Source organism: Hippoglossus hippoglossus, chromosome 9 (genome assembly GCF_009819705.1).
Source record: "Hippoglossus hippoglossus isolate fHipHip1 chromosome 9, fHipHip1.pri, whole genome shotgun sequence".
Lineage (NCBI taxonomy): Eukaryota > Metazoa > Chordata > Actinopteri > Pleuronectiformes > Pleuronectidae > Hippoglossus > Hippoglossus hippoglossus.
The window spans coordinates 23,551,066-23,571,483 of NC_047159.1; the positions used below are offsets into that span (position 1 = coordinate 23,551,066).

General features: G+C 42.5%; 2 protein-coding genes and 1 long non-coding RNA gene across 3 annotated transcripts; 2 read left to right on the plus strand and 1 right to left on the minus strand.

The window, feature by feature from the left end:
- The first annotated feature begins 990 nt into the window (after positions 1 to 990).
- Positions 991 to 12,667, plus strand: arhgap25 (Rho GTPase activating protein 25). The gene is made up of 11 exons (XM_034595256.1): positions 991 to 1,247; positions 4,417 to 4,619; positions 5,855 to 5,942; positions 6,594 to 6,707; positions 7,455 to 7,659; positions 8,719 to 8,851; positions 9,359 to 9,432; positions 9,648 to 9,769; positions 10,218 to 10,372; positions 11,024 to 11,556; positions 12,079 to 12,667. Exons 1-11 carry the CDS (start codon positions 1,184 to 1,186, stop codon positions 12,278 to 12,280), a joined length of 1,893 nt encoding a protein of 630 aa, XP_034451147.1. The 5' UTR covers positions 991 to 1,183; the 3' UTR covers positions 12,281 to 12,667.
- LOC117767527 lies at positions 7,826 to 19,662 on the minus strand. Its single transcript, XR_004614896.1, has 3 exons — positions 19,218 to 19,662; positions 16,841 to 16,846; positions 7,826 to 7,836 (listed from the first exon to the last, which is right to left on the minus strand). It is a non-coding gene; the product is annotated as an uncharacterized LOC117767527 (long non-coding RNA).
- bmp10 (bone morphogenetic protein 10) lies at positions 15,250 to 19,181 on the plus strand. The gene is made up of 2 exons (XM_034595257.1): positions 15,250 to 16,111; positions 16,713 to 19,181. Exons 1-2 carry the CDS (start codon positions 15,706 to 15,708, stop codon positions 17,780 to 17,782), a joined length of 1,476 nt encoding a protein of 491 aa, XP_034451148.1. The 5' UTR covers positions 15,250 to 15,705; the 3' UTR covers positions 17,783 to 19,181.
- Positions 19,663 to 20,418: the final 756 nt, after the last annotated feature.

Below are 20,418 nucleotides of genomic sequence, written 5' to 3' on the forward strand. Positions count from 1 at the left end.
GCGTTGCACCGTCTCCCTCTGAGTAGACAGGAAGTTTCCTGAGAGAGAGGGTGTGAGGACTCGTAGAAACCTCACATTTCTCTCTCTCTGTGGTGGTTTGAGGTGTTTTGGGCCCCACAGCTCTGTACTGCCATTTCTCTGTGTGGTTTTGTAGATGGCCACTAGAGAGAGCTGGAGCTCCTGTGGCCGGCCACCCACTGTAACACCGATGCTGCATCTGAGCAGCAAGGTGTGACCCTTGTTACTGCCGTTTGATACATTCCAGTACCCCTGAAGTTGAGAGGAGGCGGACCATGAGGGATCAGTGATATTTTTTTCCGTGGCACTCAGGAAACCTCCTCTGTGCCATATCTAATCAAGTCGGTTTATTATTGTGAATCCTGCCCTGCCAAGACCCTTCTGAAAGGAATGTATGGGAGTGATGAGTGTCCAACACTGTGTAGGCTCCCCCCCCCCACCACTGGACAATTATTTTTGTGTTTATAGATTATCTTTAAAAACTATATGAGTTCAGTATATTACTCTTAAACTGTGCAATGGTTTGTGTTTAGTTGTTCGTTTGTCGAGAGCAAACTAATGCTGAAATGTGCTTTGCTTTGGTTCAGAGAATATTAAAGATATATATACCCAAAACATCATGTGGTTTGGTGTGTGTGACTGTTTTATTTACTTTGGGTCTTCTTCCATATTTTGTAAAAAGATCTGCCGACAGATAACAGTGGTTTGTTTCATTAAAGATGGAGGAATGTTAGTGGTTAGTAGTGACTCTGCTGCAGCCTGAGCTGTGAAGCAACATCCTCATAGAAGGAGACAAACCATGATTCAAACCATTTCCTATAACAAGACCCCCCTGTTTTTATTTCCACAGCAGACCATTAGTCATGAAAACTCCCCACTAAATGAAGCCATGTTAGTGAATAAGCCTTGAAGCCACTTACGCATGACACTGATAAGAACAAGTATGAACACGGATGTAAAGGCAACATGAGGCGACGCGTTATGATGGGCTGAAAAGGAGAAGAACAAATGAACACACAGGAAGTAGGAAGTATGATCTGCGAGATCTCCATTCCTTGTCTGCATGTGTGAGTGTGTATCAATGTGTGTCTGTGTGTGTGTGTGTGTGTGTATGTGTGTGTGTGTGTGAGATGAACCACTGACCTGTGCGACCACTTAAAGGATAATGTCTCTGAAACTACCTCGCAACTGGGACTTCAGCACCTTCAAGGCTGAGACAGGTCGGATAGGTAAGCCTGAGGCTGTGCTGCGCTCGCTGTCAGCAGTGAGGATGCAACACATTCACACTTGACATTTTCAGGCACTTGACAGTTTAACTGATGCTGTCATTTAACAGGATTGTAATCTAATTGTAAAATGTCCTTATTTACCATGAAGCAATACAGGGATGGCACAGAAGAGATACAGAAAATAAATCCACAAACAAGGGGCATGTGTGTATATATATATATATATATATACACCCTTGTTTTCTCTCTGTGGGTCTACATAACTTCTACAATCAACATGCAGCCACCAGTGTGGTTGCATGTTGATTGTAGAGGTTATGTAGGAGTTATTTTCAGTCTAACATCATTGTCACCTAATATAGAATGGACTGTGATATATTACTTTGATGTCGCTTGACTCTCAAGTGTTTTTTATAGTAACTGCCAGAGGTTGAAATAAGACTGATCAAGGACAACCCATGTTGTGGGGACCTAAGTCACATTATGGGGACTTGTTTTTCTTATGGGAACAAAAATAATTATGTAATAATGATGTAAGTGAAGACATGCTTTTAGGTTTAGGTTTAGGTCAGGGTAAGGATCAGGGTTAGGCAAATAGAGTAAGTCTCCAGGAAAACAATATAAGTCAATGTTATGTCCTCTGAAGTCATGGACACACAACTGTGAGTGTGTGTGTGTGTGTGTGTTTGTACAGTGTACAGTGTATTTTAAGGTTACTGCACAGCAGTCTAGACTCACTAATAATCTGCTCACCAGTGTTAACACAGGGTGGACTCTGCAGTTACATGCCTCAGTTCCTCTCAGGCTAAGATGGCACAACAGTTGCAGCTGTCTGATATCTGCATTACATTACATTACATTTCATTTAGCTGACGCTTTTATCCAAAGCGACTTACAATAAGTGCATTCAACCATAAGGGTACGAATCCAGAACAACAACAATCAAGAAAGTACAATTTCTTCAAAAAAGCCAAACTACAAAGTGCTATAAGTAAGTGCCATTTAAGTGCTACTAAATTGTTAGTTTAAACTTTTATTCAAGGTATAGTCGGAAGAGATGTGTTTTTAGTTTGTGGCGGAGGATATGTAGACTTTCTGATGTCCGGATGTCATTGGGGAGCTCATTCCACCATTTAGGAGCCAGGACAGCAAACAGTCGTGATTTTGTTGAGTGTTTAGCTCGCAGTGAGGGAGCAACAAGCCGATTGGCCGAAGCAGAGTGGAGTGAACGGGCTGGGGGGTAACGTTTGACCATGTACTGGATGTAGACTGGACCCGATCCGTTCACAGCACGTTACGCAAGTAATAATGTTTTGAAACGGATGCGGGCAGCCACTGGTAACCAGTGAAGGGAGCGGAGGAGCAGAGTAGTGTGAGTGAATTTAGGTTAAAGACGAGTTGAGCTGCTGCATTCTGGATGAGCTGCAGAGGTCGGATGGCACTAGCAGGTAGACCTGCCAGGAGGGAGTTACAATAGTCTAGGCGTGAGATGACCAGAGCCTGGACCAGAACCTGCACACACAAGCAGAGACAGGCTCAGTTGTTCACACTACTGCTGCACAACATGCATCGTGTTTGCTGTGACTCAATCTTACATCAGTGGTTTGTTGTTGATCTCTGTTGAAGGAAGTAGCAGCCTTCACTGCACACATTTCATCTGCTTCATGTCGACTGTATATCAGCCACTTTTACTAACAAACTTTTCAGTATGAAAGTATAGTTCACATCTGAAAGCTGGTGATTCCTTAATTGATTCCTTGCCCTGTGATGATTTACGTGGCCCATGTTTTATTACATTCTGTGGAACAGGAGTGACGCAGGCTCACAGCAGGAAACTGATGCAAGATTCGGCAGGGCTCTGACTTCAGTGCTGTCTGTAGCCGATGTAACTGTGCTCACATATAGAGTATGACAGTGTGTATATGACGCATGTGTGCAGTGCATATGTGTGTGTGCTACAGGTATTACTCATTTTGTAGGGACCTAAATCTGTCTACAAAGTCACAGTAGGGACAGAAATCGATGTCAATGTGGAGCTGACATTGGGCGAGAGGCGGGGTACACCCAAGCAAGAAATATGTAGACATGTACATACAGTGTATTATTCTTTGGCCGAATATCTAATTAAATAAAATATTAGTTTGTTCTTCCAATGTATACAAACTCCTCCACAGTCACCAGGAGACTGTGAATATCATGTTCCACCGTATCAAGTAAGCTTTGTGCAGTGATGCTCTTGGCTCATCATGAGTTGAGGCTACTTGAAAGGAATTGTGTGTTTGTCAGCTGAGGGTGTGGTGTGACATCGGCCTCTGCGTGTGGGCTCAGAGTTCCTCAACAGCACGTGTTAACTCTCCACAAATCATGGGCGGCGGATGCTCGCAAAAATGACACCAAAGGACTCTCTAGCGTCTAGGTGGAGGCCTTCAAAGCGTGTCCGGCCCTGTGGCAATTTGGTGGCAGCTTCCTGTTTATCCCTGTGCAGCCCTTCTTCTTCTCTTCTCCTCCATCATCCTTCTTAAGAAGACACAGTGAATTGAAGAACAACTAAGCGACGGGGCTCAATCCCACTCCCGCTATCTCTTCTGTCCCACCACTCTGCGTGTTACTCAGACTGTCTCCATCTGACTCTGTCTTTTCTGGGCCACGTACACCTCAACCTCTGTTCCTTCACCACAGCATCAAACCTCCCCATCGTGGCCTCTCACAGCCAGGGTGACACATATTATTGAAGGGTCACGTTCGTAGAATAACTTCAAAATAGGATGATGTTCATTTATGATACATACAGACAGACAGATGTTTATGAATTATATAGAACTTAAATTCTTATTGTTTGTTGGTCAGTCTGTTGCAGACTATTGTGTTTTTCACATAGAAGAATTACAGCTACATTCATGCACCGTGCACAGGAAACTGGTCAGCTCTGACCAGCAATTTCCTTTCAGCCTGAATGCACGGGGAACAAAAATAGACATAGAGCAGGTCTCTCAACCTTGATAGGCTGATGCATATGAAGAAGGGGGAAGTGCTCTGTATGACCTGAGTAGCACTTGTGTTTTGGTAATGTTCTAACAGCTTCAAATGTGACACAGCACACATTGGGGATTGTTGTTCTTGGAAACATTTTCCCCATCTGCTTTCTTGTGGTGTGTTTTTCTTTTGCCAGCACGATCCAGGACTGTGGTACCTGGAGAGGGAGGCACCGGGCCGGGCTCGCCGCGATCCCCCAGGTCCATGGAGAGGCCGCTGAAGGCCGGCTGGCTCAAGAAACAACAGAGGTCTTTGGTGAAGAACTGGCAGCAGCGTTACTTTGTGCTGAGAGGCAGCACACTGACCTACCACAAAGATGACAAGGAGACCACTGTCCAGGTGAGACACTCCTTATTATGATGATTATTACTATGATGATGATGATGATTATTATTATTGAACCGTCAATTCTTGTTGGCATGAAACACATGAGCAGATGTTTTCATTAAAATGCTGCATATTCCTAAATTAAAATGCTCCAATTACCTTTTCTTATTTGGCACATGCAATAACTTACATGTGAGATTACTGTCATCAAAATGATCTCTATGTTATTAAATGTCAATTTTCTATTTAAACATATTTAAGTATATTTCAGATATGTTTTTTATTTTTTTCTATTCTGCCAGCTTTTTGCAAGATTACGATATCAACAATATAGAATAGAATGCTGTGAATGAAAACATTTAAATTAAAAAAGGTAATATAGAGTCAGTATTTTTCAATAAAATGTTTTATATGTACAGAAAGTTCATAGCGTAATAGGAAATGGCTCATTGATCATTTCCACACATCCTGTAAACAACATGAATAATGCTTGAAGCCACACATGAGAGGTCCCCAGTCATTTAAAACTTTTATATCTTGCACTCCTGCACTCTTTGTTATTACTCTGTAGATATGTCGAAGTGGGATGAAAACAAGATGTTGATGATCCTCTCTTTGCATGTTGTGCATGGTGTGCATGGTGTGCATGGTGTGCATGGTGTAGGTAAACCTTCAAAACAGTCAGAGTAGAGGCTGTGACACCATGAAAGTGGCATGTTACAGCAGTGGCTACACATGTGCACATATGAAATCCCTTTACTCTCTGATAAACATTCAGAGATTGTGGTCAAATTTGTTGACTATATTATCATGTTAAAAAAAAACAATGCTTTCACTTTGGCCTTGAAACTTTAGACATTTTGAGTCGTGATATGGTCTCATTTCTGTTCACCACTTCTCTTACACATTTACATGTTTTTCCTTCCTTCTCATGTACTTCCTGTTAAGAAACAAGAGCTAGTCAAACAGTTCATGAAAACCAAAAACATAATTGCACTCAGGGACATTGAACATGGCCTCACACCCACCACATGATGGATAAACAGAAAAAGCCACAGGAACATGAGGAGTTACTCAGAAATTCTTAGAGTCAATGCTTCTTTTGACCTTGGTATAAAAACAGACATGAAGGAGTGGGACAGTGGCAGATTAAAGGAGTCGGCTTCACACTTGGTGAACGGTGAGGTGCACTGTGCTGTAGCCTACATGCTGTGATGTAACCATTGTGTGTGTGCTTTGCTTTCCAGGGAGTCATTCAGCTACGTATCTGTAAAGTTAACGAACTCCCTCCGAACTCAGACGACCCTGGGAAGTACCTGTTCGAGATCATACCACGTGAGCATATGACTGACTCTCCAAAGTGAACAGAAGTGACTTTAGGCCTCACATAGCTCATTCCAACACCTTATTCCAGTTTTGTGTATAACAGTGATACATCAGCACTGCCTTGTTGGTCCTGTCTGTACTGCCTTGTTTCTTCTTTGTTTTATTATTTTATAAAGAGGAGATGAAAATATTTCTCTTTAACATTTCCTGAAAGCCAGTGTTTTTTAATTCCACCTGTTCCATTGGGGCTGCATGTCGCTCTTTGGTATCTGTCTGCATCAGGGGTGGGTCCAAGGGCAAGGCCAGGGGGGCACTGGCTGCCACCTGAAATATGTTCACAATATGCCTGAACACGGATAATTTTTCGAAATATATATAATGATGTGTGGCTTTGCTCAAAGTTATAGAGATAACAGTAAACAAGGAATGACTTAGAATGTGCATCTTATTTAATTAGGAATTGTGAATGGTTGTTGGACATATAAATTGTGGCCCCTTTATTGCCCTTGATTTAGAAAAATCCTAGATCCTCTGGTCTGTGTGGGACAAATCTTATCTGTATGGTAGGAATTAAAATTTTTGTGACAGTCGGAGCTCAAGGTTTTGTTGTATGATGCCGTTTTTACATACTACTAACTACTACTAAAACTACTCACACAGGAAAAACAGGAGACAGAGAGCGAGGTCCATATGTGTTCATGGCAAACTCCCAGAGTGACATGGAGGAGTGGGTCCGCTCTATACGCAGAGTCATCGGACTACCGACCAGTGGAGGTTCGATAAAACTGCTTAAAAGATGATGTCACTGTCATTTAACTGAAGATTATAAAATACCTCTAAAGCTCACTGATTAACATATTATACAAAATTTCGTCAATCAGGACTAAAATAGTTTTTCCAAGGTTATGTGATGAAGCTTAGCAATGACTTCCTGGAGTCTTTGCTGTTCGTCTTGCAAAATTATGATGATGAAAAGACTGCAGGAAGTGACTGTTCCTGGCTGAGAGAGCAGCTGATATTTTTAGTTTGCAGTCTTTATTGCTAGCTAATCATCTAATGGCCATATGTACTGTACGGACATGAAAGTGAATCTACTCATCTAATTCTCGGCATGAAAGTAAATAAATCCTTCCCCCTAAATGTTGAACCTTACTTTACCCCTGACTTACACACTGTGTAAAAGAAACAGAAATAGTGCTGGATCGAACATGTCACATGTTTTCTGATACCGTTACTGGTCAAAAATGTCATGTAAATCCAGATTGAAAACTTTTATATGTAAGAGCCTTTAACTAAACTATTTGACAAAATCTAAGGTCATTCCATATACTCGTATTAATTATTAGTATAATGGTACACCTTCAATTTGTTTTTTAAATTTAATATATCATTTTTATTTCTTTCACCTCTTTTAATCTCTTTTATTTTTGCTTGAAAACGGTTTTAAACGGCACTTTCTGATTTTAAATGAATTTCTTTTAATTAGTCTCTGTGTTGTTTTTAATGTTTCTGTCCCCACAGTGTTTGGAAAGAGTCTCATGGACACTGTGACGTATGAGCAACGTTTCGGGCCTCACATGGTACCGATCCTGGTGCAGAAGTGTGTGGAGTTCATTAAAGAACACGGTCTGAATGAGGAGGGCATCTTCCGCCTGCCGGGGCAGGACAACGCCGTCAAACAGTTCAGAGACGCCTTCGATGCTGGAGAGAGGCCGTCCTTCCCCAGGTATACACTCATGGTTATGTATGGACAGAATGATGTGATGTAACATATAATCATTAACTTCTTGATGAACTGATTGGTTGTGAAAGTGTTATTGTATGTAGGAATGTTACATATATTATTGGAAATCCTGTAGTTGAAAAAGACAGGAAATAGTGAACATTAAATGTTCTTTTCACACTTCTCAAACAAACTAGAACTCTGAAACAATTCTGAGCCTTCTTTAAACCTGGTTAGTGAATGCATGAGCTGAAGAAGGTCACTGCTACATACGATGAAACTCTCCTAACCTCAGTCAATCAACAGTTTTTCAGTTTTTCTTCTGCTGAGAAAGCAGGGAGAGATGAGAGAGATGCAGAGAGGCTGATTTCTGTGTCCTCTGAGCTGAAAGCGACACCACATCCTGTTCTGGCAGGAACACAGGAGGGCGTCTGTATTACTCAACATCACAAGCTCCTCTGACAGAGCACTAAAACATCAGTCTAACATGTTTGTCTGCCCGGAGTGAGGGAGCACACGGTTACAGCCAGCGAGGGTCACAGACACATGATTTTATGATATTTCAGGCCAGAAAGAAAAAATAAAAGAGCAAGATTTTGTGTTTTCTCTAACTGTATTCTTCAAAAAACAACACAAATGAATCCAACCCTTTTGCACAGATAAATATACAAAACAGAGGCCCAAACAATGAGGTCATGCAGAGCTTTTGTCACAACCAGTGGATTTTAGAATGTAACTAAGACGATGTTGACACTGCAGCCCACCATGTACATGCTTTTTAGTCCAGTTAAAATATTTACACAGCTCTTGTCACGATGGAACAAAACCGTCGATAAAACTAAGATACACAACAGCCACATATGTAGGCATGTGTGTAGAATCCAGTTAACATTATGTTACATTTAAAGGTTAAAGGACTCCATATACAGCATGTGATCAAATGACATGCTTGTGATAACTCATGCAACCAACGTTGGCTCCATGGCTCAAGTACCAGTTGAAGGAATAACGTTCAGTTAAAGTGTAAGTGGATATTCATTGTGAATGTGTCATTGCACGCAGTGACACAGATGTCCACACAGTGGCGTCACTTCTCAAGCTGTACCTGAGGGAGCTGCCAGAGCCTGTGGTGCCCTGGACTCAGTACCAAGACTTTCTGGACTGTACCAACCAGCTGGACTGCAGCAACACAGACGTAAGTGTGTGTGTGTGTGTGTGTGTGTGTGTGTGTGTGTGTGTGTGTGTGTGTGTGTGTGTGTGTGTGTGTGTGTGTGTGTGCGTGGTCCAGGTATTACTACCTAAACCTGTTTACACAGTCACATTATGGGGGCAAGTCCTATAATGTAAATCCCTAAATTCTAAGGTGAGGAAGTTTTAAGGTTAGTTTAGCACTTGGTTAAAGTTAGGTCTAGGTTACAGGTGGGTTTAGGTTAAGATAAGGGTAAGAATTAGGGTAAAGCAAGTGGTAACTAAGTCCCCAGGAAATCAATGTAAGTCAATGTAATGTCCTCTGAAGTCATGAGCCAGGGCCATGTGGCTGTGTGGCTTTGTGTGTGTGTGTGTGTGTGTGTGTGTGTGTGTGTGTGTGTGTGTGTGTGTGTGTGTGTGTGTGTGTGTGTGCGCGTGCGCACGTGTGCGCGTGTGCGTGTGGGCGTGTGTGCGTGTGTGTGTGTTTTAACCTACTGCCCCTCTGTACTTTCAGGCTTGGGAAAAGTTGGAGAAACAAATCTCTCTTCTCCCCAGAATCAACTACAACCTTCTGAGTTATGTGTGCCGGTGAGTATAGAAGCTGCAGCACAAAGCATTATGGGACGTTCAGGAGAGGACACCCTACATGTTCATTGAAATGTCCTTGAGTAAGACTATCTACTGTGCATTCACTGCATCTCCCAGAGTCCTTCTGGTTAAAAACACCAATACTGTTCTTAGATCAGTTTCCAGTCCTGACACATGCTGAGCCACAGCAGTTCATTTTGCCTTTTTGTTTCCAGGTTTTTGTTTGAGGTGCAGCAACACTCCAAGGTGAACAAGATGAATGTGGAGAACTTGGCTACAGTGATGGGGATCAACCTGCTGAAACCTCAGATGGAAGATCCCATCGATGTGATGAAGGGTGAGAACAAACATGTCCTAACAGGGTGGGCCCTGTACGTCTGGAGGCCCTAAGCAGGATAAGTTTGGGGGACCTGTCTCGCAGTGAATAGACTAGCTTTTCTATTGTTATTCAATCTCTTAATTAAATCATAAATAAGGCAAATTAGTTTTAAACAGTCAACTTGTGTCTTGTTATTGCACACATATGCAGCATAGTTTGCTTAGTTGACTTATCGGAAGTCAAGTGACTTATAGGATGTGTGTCCTACCACAGATGTTGACCCATGTGAGGAGCGGAGAAGATATAGAAGTGATTAAATGTGTCATCTCATGACCTTGACATCATTATTTTCCATGTATTGACTGTGAAAATGTTTTTTCTCTGCGTCTACCATTTTATTAAGCATTGACATGTGGCATTACAAAATTCAGATTTTGATCATTGTGTCATTTGGATTTCTTCTCAGCGACTCCTCAGATCCAGAAGCTGATGACAGTGATGATCAGACAGCATGAGACACTGTTTCCTGTCTCCAAAGACGTGCTTCCCTCCCCCCCCTCCAAAAAGGCAGAGAGCCAGAAGAACACTCCCCGAAGCTTCGTGGGTTGGGAGTCTGCAGAGGTATACAAAGTCACTCTGATGGTTTCAGTACCTGAGTAATCTGGCTGCTATTGCAAATTCATGTGGACATACCATCATCACATCCTATTATTTTGGTTTTCCTTCAGCATTTGGAATCAACATGTCAGAAACATGTCAGGGGCAGATCCAGTGGTGGGGCCACGGGGGCACTGGCCCCAGCTGAAATCTGATTGGCCCCTGAAGTGTCCCTGTCCTGTCAGTAGTCTTAAATAAAAAATAATCTATTAACAATACTAAGAACACATCTGATAAAAAACAATTCTAAGCGTTTTTGAAGTTCACAATGAACAAGGAACAATTTTCACAATATGAATTCAATGATGTGTGACTTTGCTCCAAGCTAAAGAGCTAACACTGAAAAGGGAATGACTTGCATGTGCTACTTACTAAATAATGAGTTGTTCAGACTGTTGAACATATAATTGGCCTCTCTGTGTAAATGTTGGCCCCTTTATGACCCCTGAAAAATCCTAGATCCACCACTGACACATCTTCAGACAATTTAATTCATAGGTTTTTTCTTCTGTAGCTTAAAACTGTGTTAGTTTGGTGATCCTACATACTTTGCACAAATAAAGACTTCTATGTAGGCTGTATATCTGTAAATAATATGTTTTGTGTTTATCTCAGATGGGTGATGCATCTCTGTCTGAGTCTCCAGAAGAGGAGGAGGACGCTGACAGTCCAGGCCCAGACAAAGGGAACTGCAGCTCCCAAATCCAAGTCTTACATTCCACAGACGACTGGCATGGAAGTCCCCGGAAACGCACCCAGACCCTGCCCACCTTCACCTGCCCCCTCACCGGGATGGCAGCTAAGGCCGATGCACTCAACCGGTGGAGTCGCATCCAGGAGGTGGTGGAGGAGAAGAGCGAGACATTGTCAGAGGACATTTTTAGGATCCTGGACCTCCGGAGCTCAGGATCATTGTTCGGGGGGTCTCAGTTGAGTAAGAAGAAGGGGGAGCCTACGCTCACGTCCCGCAGAGGAAGCGACAGCACAGGTTCTTCAAAAGATGTCTCCCAGAAACCTGACACCGAGTCCCATCCTACCAAGGTGCTGTCCCATCAGAAGAGTGTGGAGACCCTGCCAGTGGGTGGTTCAGGTCAGGAGGTCGACAGCAAGACTGAGCTGAAGAAAGACGACCAGCCTCTTATAGACAGGTAGGTTCAGCTGATGAGTCTCATGGAAACACAGTGTTTACCTTCATACTAACTCACAACACACCAATAAGACCCTCACCAACCTCTACATGAAGTACACCTCCTTTGATAAAACTTAAAAATGTAATTTGTGATAAGCTAATACAAAACTTTTAAATCAATGTTTTAGCAATGGTAAAGATTTTATAACTTTATTACTACTACTAATGTTAATATTCAGGAAATTCTCCAAAGGACACGAAACACATCAGTTATACTGATATCAAGAAAAAAAAAAAAAGGATTACAATAAAGAAAATTACTCCAAAACTCTTGAAACAAGTTGATTTGTATAGGAAAGAAGTGAATTAATATCATATTTATTTATATATTTTTATATTCAACATTGCACAAAGTGACTTTGTAAAGTTTTTTCTTGACAAGGTTTTTTGTCATCACTCCCAAGACGTAAATTGACGAAAAAATTAGTTTCTTCTTTTGGACTTTGTTACTCTATATGTGAACCCTGGTCGTCTCTCTCAGTGTGCAGCAGAAGAACCAGGAGCTGAAGGCCTCAGTGGCAGAGCTCCAGTCGGCTCTGGAGGCAGAGCGCCGCCGTGTGGCCGCTCTGGAGATCTGTCTGAGAAATGCAGAGCGCAGTCGAGACGAGGCCCAGAGACGCAACGAAGAGCTGCAAAGAGACATTGAGCAGTTCCTCAGCAGAAAGACTCAGGCTCCCACCTAGATGTCATTTTCAGTAGTGTATGGATCCATAACTCCATCAACCTCAACAGAGCTAATTTCACAGGAGGTGATTGTGAACTGTTGTCCTCCAGTGGGATGACACTGGGTGGTTTCGATTTCAGCTCTGTCTGGACCTGAAAGTCTGTTATTAGACATTTAAATATCACAACTCCTAATAAAGACTTACAATCCAACACAAGTTTGTTGTACCTACTCGACAGGTGATGCCACATTGATGCCACAGATGCACCCTTTGATCAGAGAACTGATCGTAATGGTGGACAATACAAATACAATCTTAATTTCAGTTCATTTGATAGGTCAGTTAAATTAATAAAACTGCACAGATGTGTTTTGTTGCATGAATGCATTAAATAATCTTTCATCACATACATACATACATGTATTTTCTATACCAACAAATCAGTGTACATAGACTTTGTCATCATCAATGTGATGGTGGTAATGGCAATAAATGTGAGACGTGATTAAACTGCTACAGGCCTGCAGGCGTACAGTGAACAGTGGAGAGGGCTGACATGTTTAAACTGACACATCAGGACCTTGTTTACTGCTGCTTGTAACACTACAGGCACAACACTGATTTGAGCTAATGCTAACATCAGCATGCTATCATGGCACTGAGCACGCTAACATGCTAATATGTAACAAGTATGATAAAGGGATAGTTCACCCAAAACTGAAAATGCACTCATTATCTACTCACCACTATGCTGATGGAAGGTGGGTGAAGTGTGTGAGTCCACAAAACACATTTAGAGCTTCAGGGGTAAATTTATAGCATACGAATTCGATACAATTGAAGTAAATGTGGGCCGATTCTTCAAAACGTAAAAAACAACAGATGGAAACATAACATGCCTCCACACTGCTCCTGTGGTGTCATCCAAGTGTCGGCAAGCCCCGACATTCAAATTCGATTTGAAGCGGCATCATTTACACCATGTTTTATGCCTAAATGTCTGCTCTGATCCTGAGCCCCTCCATCGGCATTATGGTGATTAGATAATGAGTGAATTTTCATTTTTGGCTAAACTATCCCGTAAACCATCTGAATATGTTGTTATCCACAGAGCTGTGTTGTTAGCATGGCCAAAAGGTCTGACAGAATTCACTCCAGAGACTGCATTCAATCAATACATTTCCTTATTGACAAAGGCTCAAATGACTACATGTAAATATATACAGTATAGAGAACTGTCACCTGGCAGCTTCAAGCTACGTAGGTATCGCACCTTTCAGCTTCTTGGTTTAGTTGTATCGCCGGCAACCCCACTGTTCACTCTCAACAACCTTGTTTCCAGAGACAACATGCAGCTTTTTTCAGAACAAAAAGAGTCAAACCTCAGACTGTTTAATTTGTAAATTAATTTTAAGAATTGGGGACAAAAACTGAGCTAAAAGGAGAGTATACATGTTTTGGGCAGCCAGCAACGACTCCAAATGAGCTCAAACATTTCTCTGTGTCTGATGGAAACTTAACAAAATGACTGTTCTATTTCAGATAAATTCTGCTTCAAATATACCCAGTTTTGTAAAACTGATGAAAAATCTGGTTCTTGGAAGGTTTTTAACATAAATCAATTTTATTGATGGTATCATCTACACATGCATTACTTTTTCAACCAAGCTCCAATGTAAAAAAAAAAGTGATATGGAAGAAATGCAGATCTCAGCACAAAATATTGTCTGTTGGAAGTTTTTCAGTCTCAAAATAGCAACTCTGGCCTTCACATATCCACATATGTTTTGCGCTGCGGTCCATAATAGAGACCAAGTGGAGGGGGCTGACTGTGTGTACATTGCCTCTGACAGGCCTTCTGACTGCCATCAGGAAGATGTGATAGTCTGTTGTGGCAGCAGTAACACAGGGCGACAGATAACAGCACGTCTGTCAACTGTCAGCCTGGCAGATGAGTGGCAGAGGCAGGAAAAAGTTCATTCCTTCCCACCTCTGTGAAGAGCCACAATCAGGAGTGTATCTGCAGGTCACACAAAGAAGCTCAGGAATGAAGGACAGCTTGTGGAATGGGATGAGGGTTCAGATGACGAATCAGTCAGTTATGCAAATCTGACGTTTGAGTCATTAAACATCTGAGAGCTCTGACCTCTTGTTGGTGGGAGTCTGCTCCACCATGTGCAGCATATCCATACATGCAGTAACGACATGTTGGATGGTGGAGGTTTTTCTCATTGATTCACCCGGTGTCTGAAGCATCATTTCTCTTGTTGCTGATGCCGTAATAAAAATCTTTGCACCCCTCATGATTATGTCTGTGCCCCATTGTATTTGCTCTTGCACCAAAAAGGGGGCCTCTTGTGCACAGATAAGCCATTTCAGACACTGTGTCCGCTTAGCAGAAGAGGAAAAACATTTCAGCAAACATTGGAGCTTTGCCTAATGAACACAAGTGATTATTTTGTGCTACTCTGTTGTCCTCAGGAGATACTTGAAATTCACTCTATACTCACTGTGAGCTCAGTATCTCTCATTCTCCATCATTAAGGCCTCACACCTCATTGCATTTCAATTTCATTTGGACATTTATATATCCTGTTGCACTCGACAATATCAACAGAGTATTTTGTCGAAAGGAAATGGTCAATGGAGTCCAGACAGCAGTTCGCAGAACTCCACCATTTACAAAGCAAATAAACAAATGAAGAATATCAAGCCTGGAGCACCCACCCAAACAAAATAGCGCTTCCACAAGGAAGAGGCTACAGGACAGTGTTTACAAAATCCTCATTAAGGTTGTGAGATAACACACGCTCATGTGCATCACACAAAGTTGAAGGCATGCGCACAAACACACACACGCACACACACACACACACACACACACACACACACACACACACACACACACACACACACACACACACACACACACACACACACACACACACACACACACACACACACACACACACAAGCTAAGAGACCATAAGCACCAAGCAATGCAGAGCCCACCATATCATAGATAAGGGACAGAAAGAAAGAGCGGGGAAGAAGAGAGCAGAGAACAGAGAGAGACTGACAGAGGACAGGACACAACAGAGATGAGTCGGAGGGACAAAGACGAGCCTCTGCCACCCTGTCATAGGAACTGCAGCCCTGACGCAAAGGACATCAAAAGGTGTGCATGCGAATAAATGCTGTGAGATCTGGAGGAGAGCAGCAGGAATACACACTCCTGCAGAGAAGCTCACACTGGTCAGCCCAAGGGTCAACAACACAACTGACTACTGCCTGGGACAACAGAGCTTTCTGAGGCAACAGATGAGATGAATAATATCTAAATTAACCTTCGGAATCCAGAGATATTTTTCTTACTGTTGCATCAGTTCATCTATAGACAACCACAGAGGCCATACAATAGAAAGCTGCAGATTGTTTCTCTCATGGCGAGTATTTGTGTCTCTCAACTGGGAACCATCTGCAGCTCAAAGACGTGGCTGTTGCTGTTTTTCATCCTGCTCCTCCAGGAGCCTCTCTGTGGAGAGAGCAGTCCCATCTCTGGTGCCCATCAGAGGCATCGCCCGGCTCCGGGGCTGGGAGACGGGCATGGAGGGGTGGTGGATCTGTCACTGCTGGAGCAGGACAGCAACGTGGACATGCAGAGCCTGCTGGAGAGCCTGAAGGAACAGTTTATGCAGACTTTCAACTTGTCGGGCTTGGGTCCTCCGCTGCCTCCTGGGAGCACACAAGAGGAGCCGCCTGAGTACATGATGGAGCTCTACAACCGCTTTGCTAATGACCACACTGCCATGCCCTCCGCCAACATCATCCGCAGCTTCAAAAATGAAGGTATTGCTAATTTGTTTCTATGATAATTACCCTGTTATTTATAAAAATGGATCTAAAGGTGAACTACCATTATTATTTCTTATTTGCTGCCTTGTTTAGTTTAATTGTGTTTCTTTTTAAATATTATCTGTACTTTTTTTCATCACACTCTGCAAGGCCAAATTAAATAGTACTAGATAAAACATTTTTAAATATCACTTTATTTAAAAAAATGTTTTTTAAATAAAATGTTTTACCCCATATTCACAAATCACAATTTGTCTCAAGAGTAAGGAAATCTACTAAAAGAACCCATATTAACAAGGGGGAAAAACCTAGACACGTCTAAAAAAAACAAATTTAGTTTATCTAACTTTTTTGCCTGGGTCACAACCCTGTTCCTTGTTACTTGTACATGGCAATGATCACATCAAAATGCTGTTTTTGCTAAATAGAACAGCTTGCAATAGAATTAAGAAAGTAGTTAATTGTTCCAAAATCAGTAAAGTGAATTAGATCAAATTCAGTTTGGTTTGGATGATACTAAGCTCTGTTGAGTGTGTTGAACTCAGCTGAATACATCATTGAAGAATTTTAATTTGACCACTCATGTCTCTCCCAGATTCATCTCCGAGTGTTGTGGGTGTTGGAGGAGTGAGGTGTCACCCCCTCCTCTTTAACGTGTCAGTCCCCCATCATGAACGCATCACAGCAGCAGAACTTCGACTCTACACCCTTGTCCAGACTGACCGTCACCTCTACGCTGGTGTCGACCGCAAGGTCACAATATATGAACTGGAATTGCACGACCTGGACGACAACACGACAGATGAGAACACTGTGAGAGGAGATGCTTTAAGAGTGGGAAGAGAGCGGATAGAGCAGATGGAGTTGGCTTCACGCCAGGTCTACGGCACTGATAACGGATGGGAGGCCTTTGACCTCACTGTTGCTCTCCAACGCTGGCGCAAATCCGACCAAGGCACCACGCACAGGTTGGAAGTGCATATTGCCAGTATTGCAAATGATAATGTTCAGGGTTCAACCGACGACAACAAAGGCAGTAATCCACCTGAAGGAGACATGAAGATTGACACCAGACCTGAAGAAAAACACAAACCCTTGCTGATTGTTTTCTCTGATGACCAAAGCAGTGATCATCGTGATGACAAGCGCGAGCTGAATGAGATGATTGACCACGAAACCTCGAACATGGTTCTGCCGAATGATTTAAAAAGGGGTCTTTGGGGAGAGCTGGAAAGGGACAGGGAGGAGGGGGATCAAGAGGCTGAGCCAGAGGAAGAGGACCTATTACAAATGAGATCTAATCTGATCTATGACTCAGCCTCTCGCATTCGTCGCAATGCCAAAGGCAACCATTGCAAGAAACAATCTCTTTATGTAGAGTTCAAAGATATTGGATGGGACAGTTGGATCCTGGCACCCACAGGCTACGATGCCTTTGAGTGTGCTGGAATTTGCTCATTCCCACTGACAAAGCATGTTACACCCACCAAGCATGCCATTGTGCAGACATTGGTCAATATCAACAGTCCTCAGAAAGCAGGACGAGCCTGCTGTGTGCCCACCAAGCTCGACCCCATCTCCCTGCTGTACCTGGATGACACAGGTGTTGTCACCTACAAGTACAAGTTTGAAGGTATGGTGGTGGCTGAGTGTGGCTGCAGATAGTCCACACTAGAGAAAGTTTAACTTATTAGAAAGTCTTACGGTCGGAGGGAAGACCCTGAACAAACAATAAGCTGGAAAAGCAGATAAGCCAAGAATGTCTTCAACAAAGGGACAACTGTTGGAATCTCTGTGAGGGTTTCGCAGTGACAACGGAAGTGTACATGTACTGTCGCGCCAAGTGTGGACAAATATGTTTTAAATGGCAAAACAGAATGAGGTGCTTCATCTAACATGGCCAAAGACATGAAAATCAGTTGCCATCATTTAGACAATGGAGAGACAAAGTGTCCAGACTTGTCAACTTGTTGCCAATAGCGAGAACAACAAGAAGAAAAAGGCAAAAGATTTCCCAAGGATCAAACCAAGTACATCCTTCAGTGCAGCCTGGTGGGAACTAGTGGGCCAGCCGTCCCCCTCCCTCTACTTCCCCCGACATCTGTCTTCCTCTCCAGTTATCTCTGGCCTCCCCACTCGATGCAAACACTAATCAGCACTTCATGTGTCCTGGTGCAGTGAAATGACCTCCCAGAGGCAACCTGACAAGACATGAACTCTGTAGGCCCACCTCCTGCCTCCTGCAGCCTCCTGATACGTAGGTGCTGTGCAGGGTTCCCGGTGGCAGGGTTATCTTTCCCAACCCTGTTTCCCACGTCACATGCCTCTTTTCCACTCCCTCAAGCTAAAGCGATAGCAAGGTGTTGGGGGTTGAGAAACATGTGAGCCACCGCTTCAGGCCTGGAGAACTGGACGCCATTCTGGGCATCTTTTGAGGTGGTGGGACTGGGGGTTGGGGGTACATGACAAGAGGGCAGAGGCTGTCCAAATTCCAAGGCAACAAACAATCTTTACTGGCTCAAATCACTGACCCATCACAATGTGCCCCCCAACAAATCTCCAACTGCTAAATTGAGTCATCCATCATTTTTATGTTCCAATGTCCTCTTTGGAAGCTAAAAATCAAGAGTGGGAATGGGGGCACCTCGTCACATTCCTGTTATGGATTTCCAAAGAAAAAAACTCTTATGTTATCAGCCCTTTGATACCTCTGCTGCTTGTGTCAAATAAAAGACTATTTATTGTTCTAATTTATTAATTTTTACAACAGAGTAGAAATTTGTGTAAATGTGTAAGTTACATAGTGTAGAGCAGGTTTTTTAACCATGACGATGCATTCGCAGCACAAGATAATTTTTGTTGGGAGGAGAAATGTTAACAGTGTCTAGATAAATAAGTTGCAATTACTTTATAAATCTCACATGAAGAGTTGCCTTCTGTTAACATAACAGTTATTCAAAGTGCCACCTTAATTATTTCATGTCAAGATGAACATAAATATTTGGAGCCAAAGTATCAGGCTGACATTGTTTTCACAGTTAATTCTATAAGATCTACTTTCCACTCAACATTTATCAATCAAAACATCTTGGTCCATCACCTTTCTTTTCCATTTTCTCGAAGGAAGCTGCTAGACCAGTGATTTAATGCACAGCTCACATTCAGATCATTCAGTCTGACAGTATCAGCTCGCAGGTCATAGTTCATATATGACACACAAACAAAGAACCATGGGAAACTAAGTGGAAGATCTGCTAATGAACAAAATAGATGGCCTGCTGCTCACACTGACAGCGAGCAGATGCAGACAGCTGTGATGGAAAACCTGTTGGGGAAGAGAAAATGTGAACAAAAGACAAAGATCTGGACTCGTAGCTCTTTCTCTCTGCTCTCACTCAATTTTCTATGAGCGCTTAAGCCAGGATGTAAGAGCATGATGTTATGTTGTTTTCTCCATGTACAGACGCACACAAGATGTAAATAAAGGATACAGATGGAATTTGTCAAAGAAATGTGTGAAACTCTTATTGTCTATTTGCTGGGCGGGACGTGAGTCAGTAATGTTGTATGAAGGGTGAGACGTCCGTGCTCTGTTGGGAAGAGGATGGAAATCAAAAGTTTGAAAAAGATGATGAGATGGAAAGTGATGCAATGAATGGACTGTGATAGTCAGGTGAGTGTAGTGTGAGTAAAGTACTGAATTGCAGAACTAGGAGAAAACGTGGTGTCCTTATCTGAAGCTCAAACTGGATACAGTTCCACCTATTTTCTTCTTCACAGGACTTATTTGCATGTACGGGTCGGAAAAATCTGAAATATTGGTTCATCTGAGCGCCACCTCAAGTCTGAATAACAACTTTGAAAGTCTGCAAAAATGTTGGTACACAACGTAATCCGACATACCGACGTAATCATTTATAAACCACTTAACATTATTTTACGATAAGCTGTAAATAGTATCTTTTAATGTGAAAGTCTCTTGCAAACTTTATGTTCATCTTTCACAAGCACCTAAAATCATGTATTTATCAAATATAGACATTTTTATGATTAACGTTCAACATGCATTTGAAATTATTTATATGCCTGTCACACCTGATCCTGTTTCTTTGCTCTACGTCATGCAAATATTGGACGGAGGTCTCAAGGTGTAGTTTAAACGCTCTACACCCAAATACAACACATTTTCCCACATTCCGACTTCATGAGAACATGAGAAACAGGACCTTCCGAGGAGTACATGGATCCCCAGTTACACCACTCTCATGTCTTTATTGTAAATATAAGATATGAATAATGAG

Excerpts from the sequence above, each read along its gene's own strand:
- arhgap25 (XM_034595256.1), top strand. The coding sequence starts at position 1,184 with ATGTCTCTGAAACTACCTCGCAACTGGGACTTCAGCACCTTCAAGGCT. Across the intron at positions 7,660-8,718 it reads GAGAGGCCGTCCTTCCCCAG|TGACACAGATGTCCACACAG; the intron begins GTATACACTCAT and ends CATTGCACGCAG. Across the intron at positions 9,433-9,647 it reads CTTCTGAGTTATGTGTGCCG|GTTTTTGTTTGAGGTGCAGC; the intron begins GTGAGTATAGAA and ends TTTTGTTTCCAG.
- bmp10 (XM_034595257.1), top strand. The coding sequence starts at position 15,706 with ATGGCGAGTATTTGTGTCTCTCAACTGGGAACCATCTGCAGCTCAAAG. Across the intron at positions 16,112-16,712 it reads CCGCAGCTTCAAAAATGAAG|ATTCATCTCCGAGTGTTGTG; the intron begins GTATTGCTAATT and ends TGTCTCTCCCAG.